The 19808-nt window shown below is 37.5% G+C and overlaps 1 protein-coding gene across 1 annotated transcript in view; it reads right to left on the reverse strand.

The window, feature by feature from the left end:
* Positions 1-19808, reverse strand: part of LOC150092589 (1-phosphatidylinositol 4,5-bisphosphate phosphodiesterase delta-4-like) — a 324472-nt gene that overhangs the window by 237238 nt on the left and 67426 nt on the right. Inside the window, exons 3-4 of the mRNA XM_090414401.1 lie at positions 19408-19684; positions 8880-9009 (exon numbers count right to left, since the gene is read on the reverse strand). Of these exons, the coding sequence (XP_090270527.1) occupies positions 8880-9009; positions 19408-19684 (407 nt within the window). The remainder of the gene's footprint in view (positions 1-8879; positions 9010-19407; positions 19685-19808) is intronic.

The raw sequence follows: 19808 nt of genomic DNA on the forward strand, positions 1-19808 counted from the left end.
TCTGAGTCAACCATTTCTTCTGTAGTTACTAGGGGTGTCAATCCAGATTACTTAACATCTTTATCACGTTGTGTGTCTATGGCAGCATTTCCCAAACTATGTTCTGAAGAACACTGATGTTCCACGGAAAATGAAGAAGTGTTCTGTGAAAATTATCAAAATTAATATGAGCCTGAATGGTTTTAAATGCTGTGACAAGTTCAAACATGTTTGAAAATCAGGCGCTCCTCACTTTGAGTGTGGATTGTGCTATTAAGGCCAGCGCGCGCTGGCCTTGATTCAGCCATCCGCGGTTGCCAACACCTCTTAGTGCGAGTGAAGTATGGAGGTATCTATTCTAGGAAACATGCGGTCACAAGCGTTCAGCCACACGCTGCGACCGGGCACACCTGTAGTGTGCGCTGTCGCATTTTTGCGAAGCGATGCAGCCTGCTGGGGCGATAGTGTGCGCTTAGCTTTACATTGAATACGAGACCGATGATACTCGACTCTAACCAAGGTGTTCCGATAAAATTTCAGGATTTGTAAAGTTCCGTCGTATGAAAAGTTTGAGAAACGCTGGTCTATGGTATCGCCTCTTGAATCTGATGTCAAGGTAGAAACGAAAGATTATGCAATCCATTTCACATCTTCTAATGTGTCAACTGTTTTGCTTGTATCAATTGACCCTTATAAACACCAAAGTTTTAGTATAATATATGATGATACATCTAATTTGTCTAATGTCCCAAGTTTAAGTGATCATGAAGACTTCACAGTTAGGTGCCATCAGTCTCATAGGAAACATGCCTTTTTTATACAGCCGTACCCCAGGGTAACTGATAGAATAATCTGGAGTAAATTGTGTGTGCAACTTTCCTGACAGAAAGAAACAGACATTTTTAAATGACTGTAATATATTTCATAATTTTCATCTAACCAAATTGTATAGTCTATCTTGCAGCATCCCAATATGTTCTAATGTTATTTTTTTATGGAAGAGAAAGTATAGGGGATTAAGAATGACAAGGAATGATAATGACAGATTACTTAGTAATGGATTAAGTTAGTGTGCGCATTGAATAAATAGTGCAGAAACACACATGCAGAGAGATTGCTGAGTGATATACAAAAGAATGTGAGAGAAGATCAGGGACAAAAACAAGCATCAGTGGAGGTAAAGGATGTCAAGTTAAAAAGGAGCAAAAAAGATATTGTGCTGCATGGGGATTCTATAATTAAGGGTGGGAAGGATGGTAGAGTAATTAAAGCGTGTTATCCAGGGTTAAAAATTAAGGATATAACTGAGGCTGAGAAATTGCAGAAAAACAGAGCGAGTAAAATTATTGCAGTTATAGGGATGAATGATCTAGGTAGCGAAAGATTTTCTGTGAGACAGGATTTGAAGGACTTAATGATAGCAATGAATGCAAAGAGCGAGTGTGGAAAGATTATGAGTGTGCTACTAAGATTTGACAGTGATGAAATAAACAGAAGAGCAATTATAGTAAATGGAATGGTGTCAAGATTGTGTAAAAGGTTTTACAAAGAAATGAAACTGAATATTCATTTTATGAATGTCTGGGATGAATTTGATAAAAGGAAGGAGTATTTTAAGAGAGGTGGTTTGCACTTAAATGGATTGGGCACTTGGCATTTAGAACAGTTATTGATTTAGGATAGAGTAAATGGTCAAAAACAGGGAAATGGGATTTGCTAGGGAGGCAGGTTATAGAGTCAGCTGTAAATAGTACTAAGGTCATTAATCGCTGTGATTTAGGATTAATTGTTCGCAGAAAAATAACAGTATGCAGAGTGCGCTAGTTCACACACAGGGAAATTATGGGAGGAAGGGAGTACTGCAGTTTATGTATACTAATGCTCGAAGTATTCGGAATAAGTGCGAAGAATTTTTGTTATTACTTAGTACAACTTGGCCAAAAATTATAGGAATTAGTGAGACTTGGTTAACTAAGAATGATATAATTATAGGGATTGAATGTAAGGGGGTATAGTATTTTCAGGCAGGACAGAGATCACAGAATGGTGGGAGGGGTTTTACTAATGACAGACGAAGCGTTAAAGCCAAAAAAAGGTAGAAGTGCCTCAAGGTGACAGGTATGTGGAGGGCAGTTCATTCGAAGATGTTTGGTGTTAGGAATCAACAGGGCGAAATATGCAATCAGTTGTTGTTATAATCCAAGGGTATAAGGGAGAATATAGATAGTATGTATTGGCAAATTTGTACGATGAGTGTCGGTCGAATAATTATTATGGGGGGATTTTAAGTTTGGGGACATAGATTGGGAGAAGGAATGGTCACAAAAGGAACAAAGGAAATGGAGTTTAAACAGTTGTTAAGAGATAACTACCTGAGGCAGCATGTAATGGAAGAGACAAAAGATTCGAGAGTGTTAGATCTGGTCACAGCATCAGATAAGTAATTTAGTTACACTGTCTCCACTTGGGGAAAGCGATCATGTGGTCTTGACCTGGTTGATTGTAAGATGTGCTGAATATTATGTTAAGAAGGGATATATATGGAATTACAAGGCTGGTGATTATGACAAGCTGAGAAGTCAGCTTTCAGCAGTGCTATGGCATGAGAATTTGAAGTGGAGAGATGTTGATGGTGCGTGAAAGATTGTCAAGGAGTATTTAAAGAAAGCTCTATCAGACTGTATTCCCAGAGTGAGAAGGAGAAATCAAGTAGGAGTAAGATGGATGAATAATATTATTAAGCAGGAGTTGAAGATAAAGAAGTGGTTGCAGTGGAAGTATAAAGAAAAAGGAGATGTGCGTTCCCATGAGCAGTACAAGGTACAGGCAAAGAGAGTAACCTGTATGGTAGGGAAAGCCATAGCTAATTATGACATGAAGCTAGCTGATGAGTCTAAAAGAAGGAGTTCTATCGCTATGTGACAATTAAAAGGAAGAATAACCATGGAAAGATGACTTTAAAAAGTGTTGATGGTAGGGAAATTACAAAAGGAAATCAAATAGTTCAGTTACTTAGTGATCATTTTTCAAAAGTGTACCATCTTGGTTGTGATATTGCAGTGCCGAATGTGTCATTGACTGGTGGGTCTAGAGATACACTAAATAGAGGTGCTTGGTATATTACAGAACCTTAATGTTAACACTGCCGTTGGGTTAAATGGCATATCGGCCCTCCTCTAACCAGGCTGTTTAATTTAAGCCTCAGTTCTGGTAAAGTACCAATAGAGTGGAAAGAGGGGGAAAATAATTCCACTGCATAAGGGAGGCTCCAAGACTGAGGTTGCAAATTATAGAACAATCAATATATCTGGAGTGGTGGTTAATGTTTTGGAGAAATTGGTAAAAATTAGAATTCAGGACTGGGTGGACAGCAATATGATACTTTATAAGGAGCAATATGGTTTTGTGATAGGTAGGTCTTGCCTCAGTAACTTGATTACTTTCTATAATAAAGTAACAGTGGAGTTGGATAAAGGAAATCCTTACTCAGTGATACTGCTGGACTTTGCAAAAGCATTTGACAGGATTCCACACTGAATTCTGTTGCATAAATTAGAGCAAATGGATATGGATCCGAAGCTGGTGATTTGGATTAGAGGGTGGCTGGTGAATAGATATCAAAGAATGGTTTATGGAGGAGCTGAGTCCAGGAGAAGGTAGGTGACTAGTGATGTACCTCAGGGCTAAGTGCGTGTTCCTCTATTGTTTAATTTGTATATTAATGATATTAGAAATAATTTGAAGGGAAATATCCACTTGTTTGCTGATGATGCAAAATTAGGAAAAGCGATAGTCAATTCAGATGATGTAGATATCTTGCAGGATGACTTAAATAGGCTGACGGTATGGGCTAAGGTAAATGGCTGTCAGTTTAATGTGGTAAGTGTGAGGTGATACACTTCGGGAGGATGAGATCACATGATGCTTACTATATCAATGGAAATGAACTGCAAGAAGTTGAAGAGGCAAGGGAGTTGGGAGTTATTGTGGACAGAGAACCTAAGTTTAAAGGGCATATTACAAAGGTTGCCAAAACATCACATCAAATTACATGGTTGTTGAAGAACACACTAACAAGCAGGGATAAGGAGGTTATTGTTCCACTTTATAAGGCATTAATAAGACCGCATTTGAACTATTGTGCACAGATTTGGTCACCTGGATTTCTTGGTGATGAAGAAATGGTGGAGAGGATTCAGAGGCGAGTTACAAAGATTGTTGCGGGTTTGTGGGATGTTCTCTACGAGGATGGATTGAAGATCTGTGGGCTTCAAAAACTAGCTGATAGATGTAGAAGAGGATATATGATAGAGGGCATATAAATTATTAAAAGGATTTTATAGGATTGATACTGATGACTTTTTTAAGACCAGTGCAGGAAGGGAGAGAACGAGGGACCATCCCTGGTGATTGCGTAAGAGTGTGGTTAAAAAGGGTGTTAGGACTAGATTTTTTGCTTGGAGGGTTTTGAAAATGCGTTGCCAGAGGTGGTTGTGAATGCTTCGTCTGTGAATGAATTTAAGGAGAGGTATGATAGGTATTTCTCGTGGAAAGGCTTTGATGTTGGTTATGCATTTTTTAATAAATAATTTAAGGAAATTACAACGTCACTAGGATATACATTAAAATTAATTTTAATATACTTCAGTATTTTGGCAACGTCACGTTGCCATTTTCAAGAAACTTAAAAACAAGACACGTGCACGCAGGCACAACAAACAATAAATGAGGAAGAAGCAGGAAGCTATTATTTCTCCTAAAGTCCTGATGGTGCCCCTAGTGGGCAATGTTGGTATTCTTGAGCGATTTGGCTGAAGGTCTTCTGATGTAGGTTTCCCAAATTTGAGGCAGTCTCATGCAGCCAAATTTGTTGAGGTTCGGATTGTTTCTTAGGGCTGAAGCTGATTCCATGAAAAGTCTTTCATACTTGTATTTACTACGGTGTACTATCGTGGCTTTCTTCCACCGTATTCTATGGCAGGTATCCAGTGCATGGTCAGCAAGACCAGAGTGACTGTACTGGTGAAACCGGATGTAGTCCTTGTGTTCTGAAATTCTGATATTGGCTGTCCTGCCTGTTTGGCCAAAGTAGGACAGCTTACAGCTGCAAGGGACCTGGTATACACGAGGTAGGTCTAGGGGGGGGGGAGGTTGGTCTTTAGTTGAGCAGATAAGGGATGCCAATTTTTTATATGGTTTGTAACAAGAAGTTAAGTCATGCTTTTTTAGGATTTTTGTAATTTTTTCCGAGATGCCTCGGATATAGGGTATGATGATGAATTTAGAGTAATCCCTGTTGTGAGGGGGGGGGTTGTGGTTTACTGGTTCAATATTTTTTGGATTTTTTGGGGGTAGCCATTGGCTGAGAAAGTGTTGAGAATGTGGTTTAGTTCTGTGGTTAGGGTATTGTCATTTGAACAGATAAGTTTATATAGACTGAGAAAACCAAGGTTCCATTAGGCTGGTGGGTGACACTCACCAACAATCCCACCACCCCTCCTCGCAACAATATGGAGTCATTAAGACACTACACAACAGGGCTAAACATCTGTTCAAATGACAATGCCCTAACCACAGAACTAAACCACATTCTCAACACTTTCTCAGCCAATGGCTATCCCCCCCCCTTAAAAAAAATCCAAAAAATATTGAAACCAGTAAACCACAACCCTCTCCCTCCCTCACAACAAGGATTACTCTAAATTCATCACCATACCCTACATCCGAGACGCCTCGGAAAAAATTACAAAAATCCTAAAAAAACATGACTTAACTTCTTGTTACAGACGATATAAAAAATTGGCATCCCTTATCTGCTCTACTAAAGACCCCCCCCTAGACCTACTTGATGTATACTAGGTCCCTTGCAGCCGTAAGCTGTCCTACTTTGGCCAAACAGGCAGGACAGCCAATATCAGAATTTCAGAACACAAGGACTACATCCGGTTTCACCAGTACAGCCACTCTGGTCTTGCTGACCATGCACTGGATACCTGCCATAGAATACGGTGGAAGAAAGCCACGATAGTACACCGTAGTAAATACAAGTATGAAAGACTTTTCATGGAATCAGCTTCAGCCCTAAGAAACAACCCGAATAAGAAACAACTCTGGTCTTGCTGACCATGCACTGGATACCTGCCATAGAATACGGTGGAAGAAAGCCACGATAGTACACCGTAGTAAATACAAGTATGAAAGACTTTTCATGGAATCAGCTTCAGCCCTAAGAAACAACCCGAACCTCAACAAATTTGGCTGCATGAGACTGCCTCAAATTTGGGAAACCTACATCAGAAGACCTTCAGCCCTATCGCCCAAGAATACCAACATTGCCCGCTAGGGGGCACCATCAGGACTTTAGGAGAAATAATTGCTTCCTGCTTCTTCCTCATTTACTGTTTGTTGTGCCTGCGTGCACGTGTCTTGTTCTTAAGTTTCTGGAAAATGGCAACGTGACGTTGCCGAAATATTGAAGTATATTAAAATTTATTTTAATATATATCCTAGTGACGTTGTAATTTCCTTAAATTACTTAGTAAAAAATATGATAGGTATTGTGTGAATAATGGTCAGTGTGTCAGTGTAGGGTCTCCTACGATGAGTTTTTTGACTCCATGGAGACACCGTTATAATAATACTAATACTAATACTGCTACTAATAATAATCAAAGTTTACGTCGTCTGTTTACAAGATGAATCATATGTTTGTCAGTGTAGATGTTTTAAGTATTACTAACACTAGACATCAAAAATGATAATGTGAAAAAGAAATTCGTATTTATTTACAGATATAACGATTCATGCATTGATAACGAAGAAGGAGCAATATTATTGCTTCGCGGTAGCCTAGCCTGTACACTAATGAATGAATCGTTATAAAAATTTTATTTTATGCTAATTAATTTAACTAATTATTAACAGTTAATTTCATGCAGTTATGATTTAATACTGCATCTTTACGTTTTACATTTCTCTCGACTGCAAATGGCCATGTACGGTCTGTAAACACTTGCGTGCGTAAGTTTTGATAAATTTAAACTTTTTATGATAGATTTGTGTATACTTTATAGTAAATAATAAAATATAGACTAGTGTCTACATATAATTTATGTATTCATGACATGCCTAACTTTTTCTTAATTTTTTTCGATATTTCTAGGCTGCGCGGTTCGTCTGCGAGTTTTTTTTTTTTTTTTTTCGTTTCCGAGATCCAGCAATTTATAACTGCATCACAAACGCCGATAATATGCAAAGCAAACAGATTAATTACATGATTGAAAGAATCACGTGCAAGACGCGTCTGGAGTGGCATTCATTTTAATAGGTTTGCCCCGAACAGTGTCATTTGTATCGGCGTTTCTAAGTTGGTGTTTTGCAATGGAGGATGGGTTCACGCTGAATGAATCGGCTGATGTGTACTTTTGTTATAGACATACCACCAACAATTCTTATGAAGTATATCGATGTTATCAAGAGGCTTTCTCTGGTCGAATTCCATGTTCTCGAACATTCGCTCAACTTCATCACCACTTTTGTTAGTATAGCACAGTTTTGTCCCACAAGGAGTAGAGTCGAAGAATTATGAGGGTACCGGAAAGTAAGAAAACATACTACCTCTAGTGGTATGTAATCTGTGAACTAGCACACGAAGGGTCTCCCATGTAATATTAGTCTATTTTAAGTTTGAAGCTGATTCCTGAGCCTTTCATAATATCCTGCTCTGCAGTTCTACATGTATCCTCTTATTCCAGATATTTCTGGAATATTTCTATTTACAGCAGTAAATATAACATATGCAAGAATGGTGATAGCTACGTTGACGGAAAAAAATTGTACAGAACATCACCATTCTTGTGCATATGTTCTATTCACTGCTGTACATGTTCGAAAAAAAAAATACTGTAGCCTTACCCTAACAATGCAGATCGCGAATAAATTTACAGCATAACCCAGAATTTTACTATTTTTTTAGTATTTTTAGTAGCAAAAAAGTAGGCCAAAACTATGGTTCGCTTGAATGAACATTCCTTGTTGAGTGACGTTTTTAAAGAGATAGAGATTGAAACCCAAAGAAGATATTTCGAAGTCGGCATTGCTATAAGTTTTAATAATGTTACGTTCCTATTTCATCGTCAATATTTTTAAATTAACTATAGGCTATATCGAATTTATTCCATATGCCGCCCTAGAGATTTGGCCGCCTGCGTGGACGCACGCCCTGCACACCTATTAGAACCGGCCCCGCTTGCGCACCTCCCGAGTCAGGACTGGGACAATGTTTAGGCATGATCATTCTCAGTTACTGGTGATAATATAGGCAAAGTGGATATTAGATCAAGCATTATTTCAAAGCCGAATGTAGAAACTATGAAAGTTTCATAAGTTGACCAGAGAGCTTGCGGGAATACATTTCTCGGCATTGACGAATTGACTTAGTGTGGACTACTTAAAAGACATAGGTGCCACGCAAGCACCTATATACAGTATTCGCCTTTTATTAGTCCATTTTGATAAGCTTTCACTGGCTTCTGCCTGGTCTATGGATAGACCAGGCACGCCAAGGGTATTTGTCGCCCGGGTGCAAACTTTTATCGAACGCCCCTAATACTGCATTGTATAATCCAAATCAGATATTAGCTACATAAAATGCCGCCCTATCAATGTTACCGCCCGGGTGCGGTGTACCCCTTGCACCCTCGGGTTGGCGCGGCCCTGTATGTGAAAAATAAACCTAGCACTATAAATTTAACAGCATTCTATATTACACTTCGCGTACAAGAGCGTGAGTCTATTCTAGGTGTCATAACGTGGTTTTCTTCAGATTCTACCTGCGCTATAAATGGTTATACCCGAATTAAATAAAATCATTATGTGCTAATCATAATGTCAAACCTCACATCGAATAATTTCTTGGCATGCCTGCGGTTCATAGAAATATTAAGTTGATTCAGGAGAGTGAGACACTCGTTGAAGTTTAGGCTTCCGTTGTTGTTTATGTCCGCTATCTTTACTTGCTCCATTAGCCACCTGTAAAAAGGATATAAATACAATATAAAAAGGATATAAGTACACTATAAAAGATAGTGATAGACAAGATAGACAATATAAAAGATTCAAAGCATCTACATTGTAATAAGATTATTAGGATAAATAATTCGCTTGAAATTCTAGACATTATAATCAAAAATATTTAATGAGTGACGCTTCTGCTGCCATAATGCAAGATCATCAGAAGAAAGACCGTTGTTGGTAGATTCTAGTTGCCGATTAGAAGAATCTTTTGTATGTTTTTTTTTTCTCAGACAGGTCCTAAATTATTAAGTCTTTTCAAAGACGAGTATGTGTTGATTTCTTTTTCTCCAGAAACTCGAGTGTTTAATCTTGCAACTAAAAAATCGACTGCAGAACACACACTATTTTCAGACTAACATACCAATTAACCTGCCTGTAGTTTGATTTGATTTTCATTTTTTAAGGCTCATAGACATTAAAGGTTATACTGCGCCAGAACACAGGTCACAGTAGTACATATAGTAATTGGTTAGTAAGACAATCACAAACATCCATGCTCTTACCGGGATTCGAACCCGTAGCCTCTTGGCTGGAGAGTGGATACTCTAACCACTCGGTCAACCAGGCCTATGGAACCTTGTGACAAAATTTATGGTTACATTCTGCCAGACTACTAGACGATTATAGTTCCAATTCTAATCGCTGGATAGAATAACTTTTATTACATTGTTCTGGAGTTACCTGATCTCTGGAGCAGTCAAGTGACCTTTTTTCTTGCAGGAACTTAGTTTTATAATCCTACATCTTAAAAAATCGACTGCAGAACTCATAATTTCAGACACTAATATATGCACGATTTAGTATAATGAGTTGACAGCAGCTGTTTGCTGTACCTGTGTGCCGATGCCTTTAAAGCATTGATGTTCATGAGCTCAGCTATCAATGATGGCTAGTGGGACTGGCTCTCTACGAGTTTATTCTCTCCAGTCCAGGAATGGTGTGAAAGACACCAGTTCAAACGTTGTTTGCTATTGAGATGGGGGGGGGGGAGTAATGTGTGACTTCGCAGCAGCTCTGCCGTGGTAACCTAAGGCATGCGACCCTCTATGGACAGTTCTAGTGCTGACAGATATCCCTGCAACATTTTCCAGGTTGACTACGAGGTCCACCGCTGATGATGTATGGGATGCTCGAACAATCCGAGACGAGTTCGTCGATCTTGGTCAGTGAATGCTGGTGCCCTCCCAGGACGTTTTCATGTTGTGGTAACAACATCAGCTTTCCATCTACGAATGATATAAACAACAACGGTGGATTTCAGTACACTGAGATGGGTATCAGCGTCACGGATATAGAGATCACTGATGTGACACCCAACTACATCTCAAGTTGTCACTTCAGCTGAACATGGCCTCTTGACATCGAGTACAATGCAAAACATACAGCATATTCCACCTTTTATTACCAGACTTACGCAGGCACTACCTGGATATCTGCATGTAGAAGGATCCGAAATTTGCATGGCATCAGTGGCGTATTTAGGTATTTGCCGCCCGCTAGGCCCCCAGAAAGTGCCGCCCCCTCATGACCTGCCTATGAGCAGGTCATGAGGGGCAGCATCCCAACCTCCAGTGACTGAAGTTGCTATAGAATCCCACTTGCTTCACATTACGTAACTTTCTTCTGGTTGGTGTCATTTTCAATTTCGGACAAAGTGGAAATTATTTCCGTCCATCCCTCACGAAGACTCCGACAGGCATCATCAGAAGCTGACCAACGAGTAGGCGAAGGATGTTTGATTACTTTTGCAAAAGTTTCCAGGTGCTTTCTTAGAACACTCCACTGATGTGTTGAAGATGTAAAAAATACGTACAGTTTCTGAAGGACATCAAAAAATGCAGAAGAGAACAGGATTCGGCAGCGCAAGTACCAATTTGAGATAGAGAATATCCAGCGCACGGTATGAATTCTGCCAATGGATTTATTTCAAGAATTTTTGCTTGCAGTCCTGTGCACTTGCCTGACATGTTACTAGCATTATCATATGCCTGCCCTCTGCAATTTACTATCAATTCCAAGCTCGTTTAGTGAAGTCAATACCACCTCTTGTAACTCTTCAGATTTGTGACTTACGTTAGGAATGAAACGCAAGAAACGCTCCACAGAAGTTTCATGTTCTTTCACATATCGTACGATGAAGGACAGCTGATCAACATGAGACAAAGTCTAGTGTTGAGTCAACACTTATGAAATAGTACTACGCTATTTTAAGTTCTTCCACAATAAATTTGATTACTTTCTCGCCCGTTATTTTAATAAATTCCTCATGCGTGGCAAAGGAAAGATAGGAGACCAAACTTTTTCCTTTCTTTTTCGATTTTGGCAATGTGCTCAGCAAGAACGGGATCAAACTCACTAATCCCTAGTGCATTTGTGTCAAGTTACCGACAACATACAGTAGCTTTCCGTGCATGTGTCTCGGTCTGTATAGTTATGCAGCATCTGATTACATGCTAATATGCTTGCAGACTAAACTTACAATTAGAAAAAAAAAAAATATTTCTCTATTTGCGAGTAGATGCGGCATATAAGGAACATGTTATAACTAAAAAATGAGAGCCTGGAAATTTCCACTGCCCCTCAAAATTTGCCGCTCTAAATACGCCACTGCATGGCACGTAAAGTGTCCAGATACTTTTGTCAACATAGTGTATGTTGCAAAAAGCATCTGGTTCATTCAAGAGAGAGCACGCTCTCTCTTGAATGAACCAGATGTGCTCTATTAATTTTAAAGGTAGCATCTCCATTCCATACATTAGCACAGTCTCTAAAAAATTAGCTAAAGTCCTTTAAAAATATAATATCAGGACGTTCTTCACCACACTTCCAAAAATCCGCTCGCTAATCAGCCATCCAAAACCTACTCATCACAACCTAAAATATCCAGGTGTATATAAATTAGGGTGCGATTACAATATCCCTTATTTTGGACAAACTAACAAATCTATTGAACAACGTATAGAAGAGCATAAGAGAGACATTTCTTACAAAAGATCTCATGAAACTGCGTTATCCAGTCATGTTCTTTTTTCAAATAATCCTAATGATGATCAACAAAGCCATTCCGTTTGCTGGGATAGATCAGAAAACATCTTTCGCTGTGATGATGAGTTTGAGAGGAAAATTGTAGAATCGAGGGAAATCCTGCTGAACCCTGTTCACTTAAACAACAATTTGAGTTATAACATCCCAGATAGCCATGCTGCAGTTATTCAATATTGGCGTTCACGTGAGTCTGCACGCACACTTGCAATAAACAATGGCACGCCTGTTGGAACAACTTGAAAAATACAACGTTTTTTATGTATCAATTATGTGTGGCAATTTTTTACTAATTTTCAGTTTGTTTTGATACTTCAGTGTTTATGACTATTCTCTTCCTTTAAGAATACCTGAGGCCGAATATAAGCCGAAACTAGTCGTATCATTCTTATTAAAATCTTTACAAGTTATCTCGTTTTTTAGTCATTAAATCTATGTTTTTAAAACATATATATATATGTTTTAAAAAGTTCAAAAAGGTTCAAAAAAATATATATAATATTTTTATATATTTTTCTTAAATATATTCAATTCTTCAGGAAGATCCTACAAGAGAATTACAAAACCGTACAAACAACTTGTTAAAGACTGCGAGTGAACTTCCTCATAATATTCGCCTCTCATTACGCTCTCTACATCCTCTTATCCCACGCATCTATGGAGTTCCAAAAATTCATAAAGAAAACATCCCTCTTCGCCCAATTGTGGAAGGAATTGATTCACCTACATATAAACTTTCAAAATATTTAGCAAAGTACCTCAAGTGTTTCTCCAATAAATCTTCATCTTTCATCAAAACCACCACAGATTTTGTTTCTCATATTAAAGATATTCCCATCGATGATAATGATATTCTAGCTAGTTTGGACATTATATCTTTATTTACTAACGTTCCTACGAACGAGGTACTTACATTACTACAGGATAAATTATCCAAAAAAATGTTCGCTTTATTAAAGCATTGCATTCATTCTGGTTACTTCAGATATAAGGACTCCATTTACCAACAAAAACAAGGCCTGGCAATGGGCAACCCTTTGTCCCCAGTGCTAGCTAACATCTTCCTTGAAGACTTTGAAAAGAAAGCTATATCTTCCTTCTCATTTAAACCAAAAGTTTGGAAAAGATATGTTGATGATATATTCATTATTTGGAATCACGGGCACACAGCTCTCACAGATTTTCTTCGTCATCTAAACATCCAACATCCTAATATAAAATTTACTGCTGATATAAAAAATAATAACTCTTTACCTTTTTTGGATGTTATGCTTACACGATGCTCTGAAAGATTAAAAATCTCTATGTACAGAAAACCTACGCATACCAATAGATATCTGCATAATCTTTCTCATCATTTTCCACCACAAAAACTTGGAATTATATCTACCTTAGGACACAGAGCACGTTCTCTCTTAAATGAACAAGATGAACTACAAAAAGAAATGAATCACCTCACTCTTATTTTTAAACAAAATGGATACTCTGAAAAAACAATTAAGAAATTTCTTCTGAACCCTCCTAAGCAGTGCACAACAGAGACTATTAATTTTAAAGGTAGCATCTCCATTCCATACATTAGCACAGTCTCTAAGAAAATAGCTAAAGTCCTTAAAAAATATAATATCAGGACCTTCTTCACCACACTTCCAAAAATCCGCTCGCTAATCAGCCATCCAAAACCTACTCATCACAACCTTAAGTACCCTGGAGTATATAAATTGTGGTGTGATTGCAATATCCCATACTTTGGTCAAACTAACAAATCTATTGAACAACGCATAGCAGAGCATAAGAGAGACATCTCATACAAAAGATCTCATGCAACTGCGTTATCCAGTCATGTTCTTTTTTCAAATAATCCTAATGATGACCAACAAAGCCACTCTGTATGCTGGAATAGATCAGAAAATATTTTTCGCTGTGAAGATGAGTTTGAAAGAAAAATCGTAGAATCAAGGGAAATCCTACTGAACCCGGTCCACTTAAATAATAATTTAAGTTATAACATCCCAGATAGCCATGCTGCAGTTATTCAATATTGGCGTTCACGTGAACTTGCACGCACAATTGCAACAAACAATGGCACGCAAGTTGGAACAACTTGAAAAATACAACGTTTTTATGTATCGATTATGTGAGGCAATTTGTACCTGTAATTTCCAGTTTGTTTAAATAATTCAATGTTTATTAGTATTCCTTTCCTTTATAAATACCTGAAGAAGGCTGCTATATGCCGAAACTAGTAGTATTTATCATTAAAATCTTTATATGTTATCTCGGTCTTGGAGTCATTAAATCTATTTTTTGAAATGTATAACAACCGAGTAAAAGCTGATCGCCACACACATATATATATATATATATATATATATATACTGCACTCTCACCAGCTGATAGCTAAGTTAATGTACTACCAACCATCATAACCTTCGACGCTGTTACCAAATCTAGGGAGGGATGCCGAGGGGCATTCCGAAAGTAATGCATTTATTCACACAGCAATTAAAGGTGTCTAGTCTTGTTTCGCTCCTTCATCCCACCATTGCAGTTAGTATGATGGTGTGCGATCGAAGTTGTATTTGTCGTGTGCACAGTGGAGGAATCTTTTATAAGTTTGTCGAAATGTGTACATCAGCCTGCAGTAATCGACTTTTTGATGCATGAAAATGTGATTGGTATTGAATTTATCGTTGATTATACTTTTTTTTTTTGGTGAAGCAGCAGTAGATAAGTACTATCGTCGTTGGATGCGAAACATGAACAGCAGAGTTAACGTTAACAACTCATCACAGAATGGAAGCCAAAAAAAAAGGAATAAGTCAGAGATCACTAGCATTGAAATTGAGTATTAGATTAGCACAAATCAACCGAATCGTTACCAAATTGGAATATAATAAAGTTGCTGCAGCCTAATAAAATCGTATTTGTTACAGATCTGGGTCCATCGGACTTCTGGTTATTTCCTAAATTGAAGACACATCGCGAGGGTGTGCATTTTGAAAATGACAAACACGCCAAGAAGTAATCAAAAACTGGTTCCGAAAAATTTTACTGTGACACAGTCTTGTAACTCTGTGTTAAAAATGTACTAAAAGGGGAGGAGATATTGTTATGAGAAATAGTTTATGAAAATAGACTTCAAACTGACTTTTGCTGTTTGATTTCCTGGCGTCTCTTTGAGGTGGGAAGTTAGCATTACGTTCGGAATTTGTGAAGACCCAGGGAATTTATTATTTTCCCTCTAACATGCTTTTTTCTCTAGTTACTATAGTTCAATAATTAAATATCCCATTATCATCAATATTGAGATCAGGTATCGGTTCTGGTATCAGTCATATTTGATACGAGAACCGATACCTGATCTCAATATTGATGATAATGGGATATTTATTCACAATTTATACCGATCATCGGGGGAAAAACTGTCTGAGAAACAGTATCCTTTTAAACTCGTACGCATGTTATCATCACTCGTACACAAAAAAAGCCATAACCTTCCCAGGTTTACTAATAAACTTTGAGTAGGAACCACACACACACACACACACACACACACACACACACACACACACACACACACACACACACACACACACACACACACACACACACACACATATTATGTTAATATATTGTACTGCTTTTGTAGGATACATGATTCTAGATTTGAAGATTGATATTTGCATTCCCGTGTTGTTGTTGTTATTATTATTATTATTATTAAAAAATTATCTGAGACCTCCAGGATGTCAAGAACTCATCGATGTAGGCTATAAATCACCGACACCAGCTGTCATACCTTCTCTTAAATTTGAGAAATGAACTTTGAGAAATTCATTGCATATTTGGATTTACATTGTAAGAATATGTTCATGTAGCTCAATTGTGAATTCAATCGAATTATTACTGGCAAAATGATTCAAGCCGATATTAATAATTCTGTACTGGTTGGATAAAATGAATGCAGTGGGATTACTGAACTTGCTAATAACAGCTTTTGCATGGACAAGGTGAAGAAGGAAGAACAAGAGATAGTGATCCTTAGAAAGGCTGTTCCAAAGAACAGAAGTTGGTTTGATATGTTTAAACACTGTGCATTGATTCTTCCACTCACAGTGTTCTACTTTTACGTACCATCTTTTACTCATGTTTTCACATACAGGAAAATAGAAGAATGATGGTGACCAGTTCGCTCGAACAGGCGCCATGAAATGCTTGAAGAAAAAAAAAAAAATGCAGAAACAAAGAGAAAGTAGAAGGGCAGCTCTGAAGGAAAGGATTATTTGTTAAGCAAATTGATCTCGTCGAAAATAGTACGCTATGATTGGGTGAATTCGGAATTTATATAGTGTTGAGTTGGTGAGGTGTCGCGTATTGCCTTGAACAGAAGAGGGCATTGTTTGGAGAGTGACGAGACTATGGATGTTATGTGTTTATGCCAAAAACTCTAGTGAAAGTAGCAAATATGCTACTTTCACTAGCACGCATGAAAGTCAGGCAAAGAAGAGGAATCGATAAATAAAATAAAAAAAATTAAAAAAAAAAACTATTTCTGATACCATTGAAGTTCGCTAGTCTGTCCCCATTGGACTAGAGAATGACAAGGGAATTAGAGTTTAAAATAAATCACGGAGGATCTTGATGTTCGGATCATTTGAGCATTATAAGTTTTGCCAAATGAAAAACAGGAATGAAGTGCACTGTGATAATCAAAACTAGGGATAAGATTTCAGGTTAGTGATAGGTGATTAATGTGTATAAGTAAGAAGAGTAGGCAAAAATACATGTAGATCCCCCTGAGGTCCAGTGGAGAAATATAAAGAAAGGAAACATGGCGTTTATTTTTTTTTATTAATTTTTTTTTTTTTTCACAAGTAGATTATGGTTGAGTGATCATCAAATAGAAAACATATATAATGCATATAAATTTACAATATAAAAGAAAAACAAGAATTAATATATAATTATATATATAGATAATAATAATTTACCATTATAATTTTTGAAATTTTTACTCGATCCCAGGGAGTGCAAATGCCTCCCCCCCCCCCCTCTGCGGACGCCCATGAAAGGAAACTTTCCATTATGATAGGCAGTGACGATCTGTAAGTAAACAAGTTAAAAGGGATGAAGGGCTGACCACATGATGGTACCGTGGTAACCAAGTTCTATAATAGCCACCTACCCGCCCATTATGGATCAAATACGCATCCTCATACGCTTCGTATCCATCATATATTTCAATGTAATATCAATGATATTACAATTTTAACATGCACTTCGCATCCATTTTTCTATTTTTATTTTACATAAACCTGCTTTCCAGAAGAGACCAAATAGGGAACTTTTTAAGCTACTCGGACCTCCAGTAATCGGGGAGGTCTTACACTAGGAGATGATATTTATCTCCCACCTAACGTTGGAGGCGATTTGCCTTTGTTGTTTGTACAATAAATAAAGAACAAGACTGACAGAATATCCGCTTTATCTTTGGAAGAGGTTACCGTGGTGTCATATGACTGTAAGAGAAGCGGGCAAAGGCAGAAGTTGCGCCCAGTCACTTTGATGAGGGACGAGAAGGCTAGGCTGTTGTTTGTGCAGGAGGCAAGTTCGATGCATTTAGCCCTTTCAAAATCTGATTTGGATTTGTTCGATGTTGTGAGCTGCAAAGTAAATCGGGGATTTTTGACCTGATAGGTCACTTTGGATTTGCCAAATGATTCAGCAGATTAAGAGGGCACAACAATAATCATACCATCGAAAGGAGTAGAAATCATGGGTCGTTCATAGAAAAGGAAATCTAGAGAAAATTATGATCTGCGATACCAAAAGAAGAACTGACGTTTAAGCAGAATACTTCAGCATTTCTTCCATTCTCTCTCTCTCTCTCTCTCTCTCATTGGCAGAAGAGAAGAGAAGTCATTTTAAATTATAAACATTTAAAGCCCCCGCCCTTCTGTGGAGGTTCACTTCACTTTTTGGGTAATTGGACTGCATAAATAAATAACATTTAGAATTTTAAAACTTTCAAATAATTGCATAATTTCATTTTACGCATACATTTGCTTTACCTTTTGCCTTTATGTAGAGGCAAAAGGTAAACCAAATTAGCTGACACCAAGTGGTTAGCGATCCACTCTCCAACTCCAAGGCTGCGAGTGCGAATCCCGCCGTGGGCATGAATGTTTGTGATTGTCTTTGGAAATACTAGTGGTGGTCGGCGGTAGATGACGTTGGTGTAGTTGTGGCCAGTTGGTGGATTGAGTTGTGGAGACAGTTAACAGGTGCCCTCCCTCGATGAGTCTTTGGACTCCCTGGAGGTGTCAAATAAAAATATTACAGTTCCATTTTTCCTTGTAAAATGATAATGTATTTTTTTATCCGCTATGATTTGGACTATTTCAGGAAGAATTCGGCAAAACAAAATTATATCTATAGCATGTGCAAAAAAGACTCCAAATTTAGTTTTGTGATAATGAATAGCGTATACAGGAATGCTCTTACAAAAATGCACATTTTTATTATTGTCTTCAGTTATTCCTTTAGGTGTTTTACTTGTATGATGTATTTCTGTTGAGAATAATCTTGCTTGTAGTGCTATTTTTATTATTCCAAACATGACTAATTGGGGTATTGATAGTATTTAATAGAATTTTTTATGGTCTTTGCTGAGGATAATTGAAAATCGTGTTCATAATGTCTTGAAAGAGGAGTGCCCATTACTAAAATGATTGAAATCATCAAGGCAGGCGGAGATGCAGTTGAATTTTTTTTTTATTGTAATTGCATCGTCTATTTGAACTATTTAAATATTATTATCGTTTTCATAAATATCTCACAACTACTTGCTTGACAGTTATTTTTGTTTTTCATACATACGTTTTACAATACCCGTGTGTGTGCGCACGCTAACCGGCAATTTTAATTTCCAAATTAAAGTAGCCCTTGACAATATACTTGACTTGTTTTTAAATTTGGGAATATATGTATTGGAAGAGCTGTTCCATTTTATTGTTCTGTGATATGGGCGCCCAAACGCCTAACAAGAAGGCTTTGCTGGGCATGTTTGGAGAATTATTCGTTTTTGGGGAGATTTTTTTTTACAGGCTTCTAGTTAAATGATTCTGCTAGTTTTTTTTTTTTTTTTTTTTTGGTTCACACTCCATCGGAAGCTTATAGTGATATAATCCTGAGAAGAAGATTTTACCTTTAAAATCAAGCAATTCATCAACTTTATTGGAAGTATTTGCTTCATTTTACAAAGTAACAAAAATATATAGTCCCAAAGATATTTTCTGCTTACGTTACCTGTCATATTCCTGTTTTCGTTGCACATTTTTACACGTGGCTATTAAATGATTCAGTCCTCTCACCCAAGCATCTCTAGTTCCTTTGTTCGGAGCAATAAGGTCAAGGTTCTCATGAGTTGGACCTATGATGACCGAAAAGCAATTATCTTCATGAAGTACAGATAGCAGACGTGGGTGAAGTGTTGCTTGTAAATGTCTGCGGAATTTAGCTTGTAGACAATTAAAAAGATCCGTATTCCATCCCTTGCGTACCTCCTCAATGTCGTGAATGTCAACTGTAAATAAAAGAATAGCTTCATCTCAGCAATTAGCTACATTCCATTAAAAATGAGCCTTATATGTACAATAAAAATTATATTTGTATACTTTTTGATGGAATATAGTTAAATAAAATGTCTC

The sequence above is a fragment of the Typopeltis vanoorti genome, chromosome 25 (assembly GCF_054136105.1).
Source record: "Typopeltis vanoorti isolate ZY-2024b chromosome 25, IOZ_Tvanoo_1.0, whole genome shotgun sequence".
Lineage (NCBI taxonomy): Eukaryota > Metazoa > Arthropoda > Arachnida > Uropygi > Thelyphonidae > Typopeltis > Typopeltis vanoorti.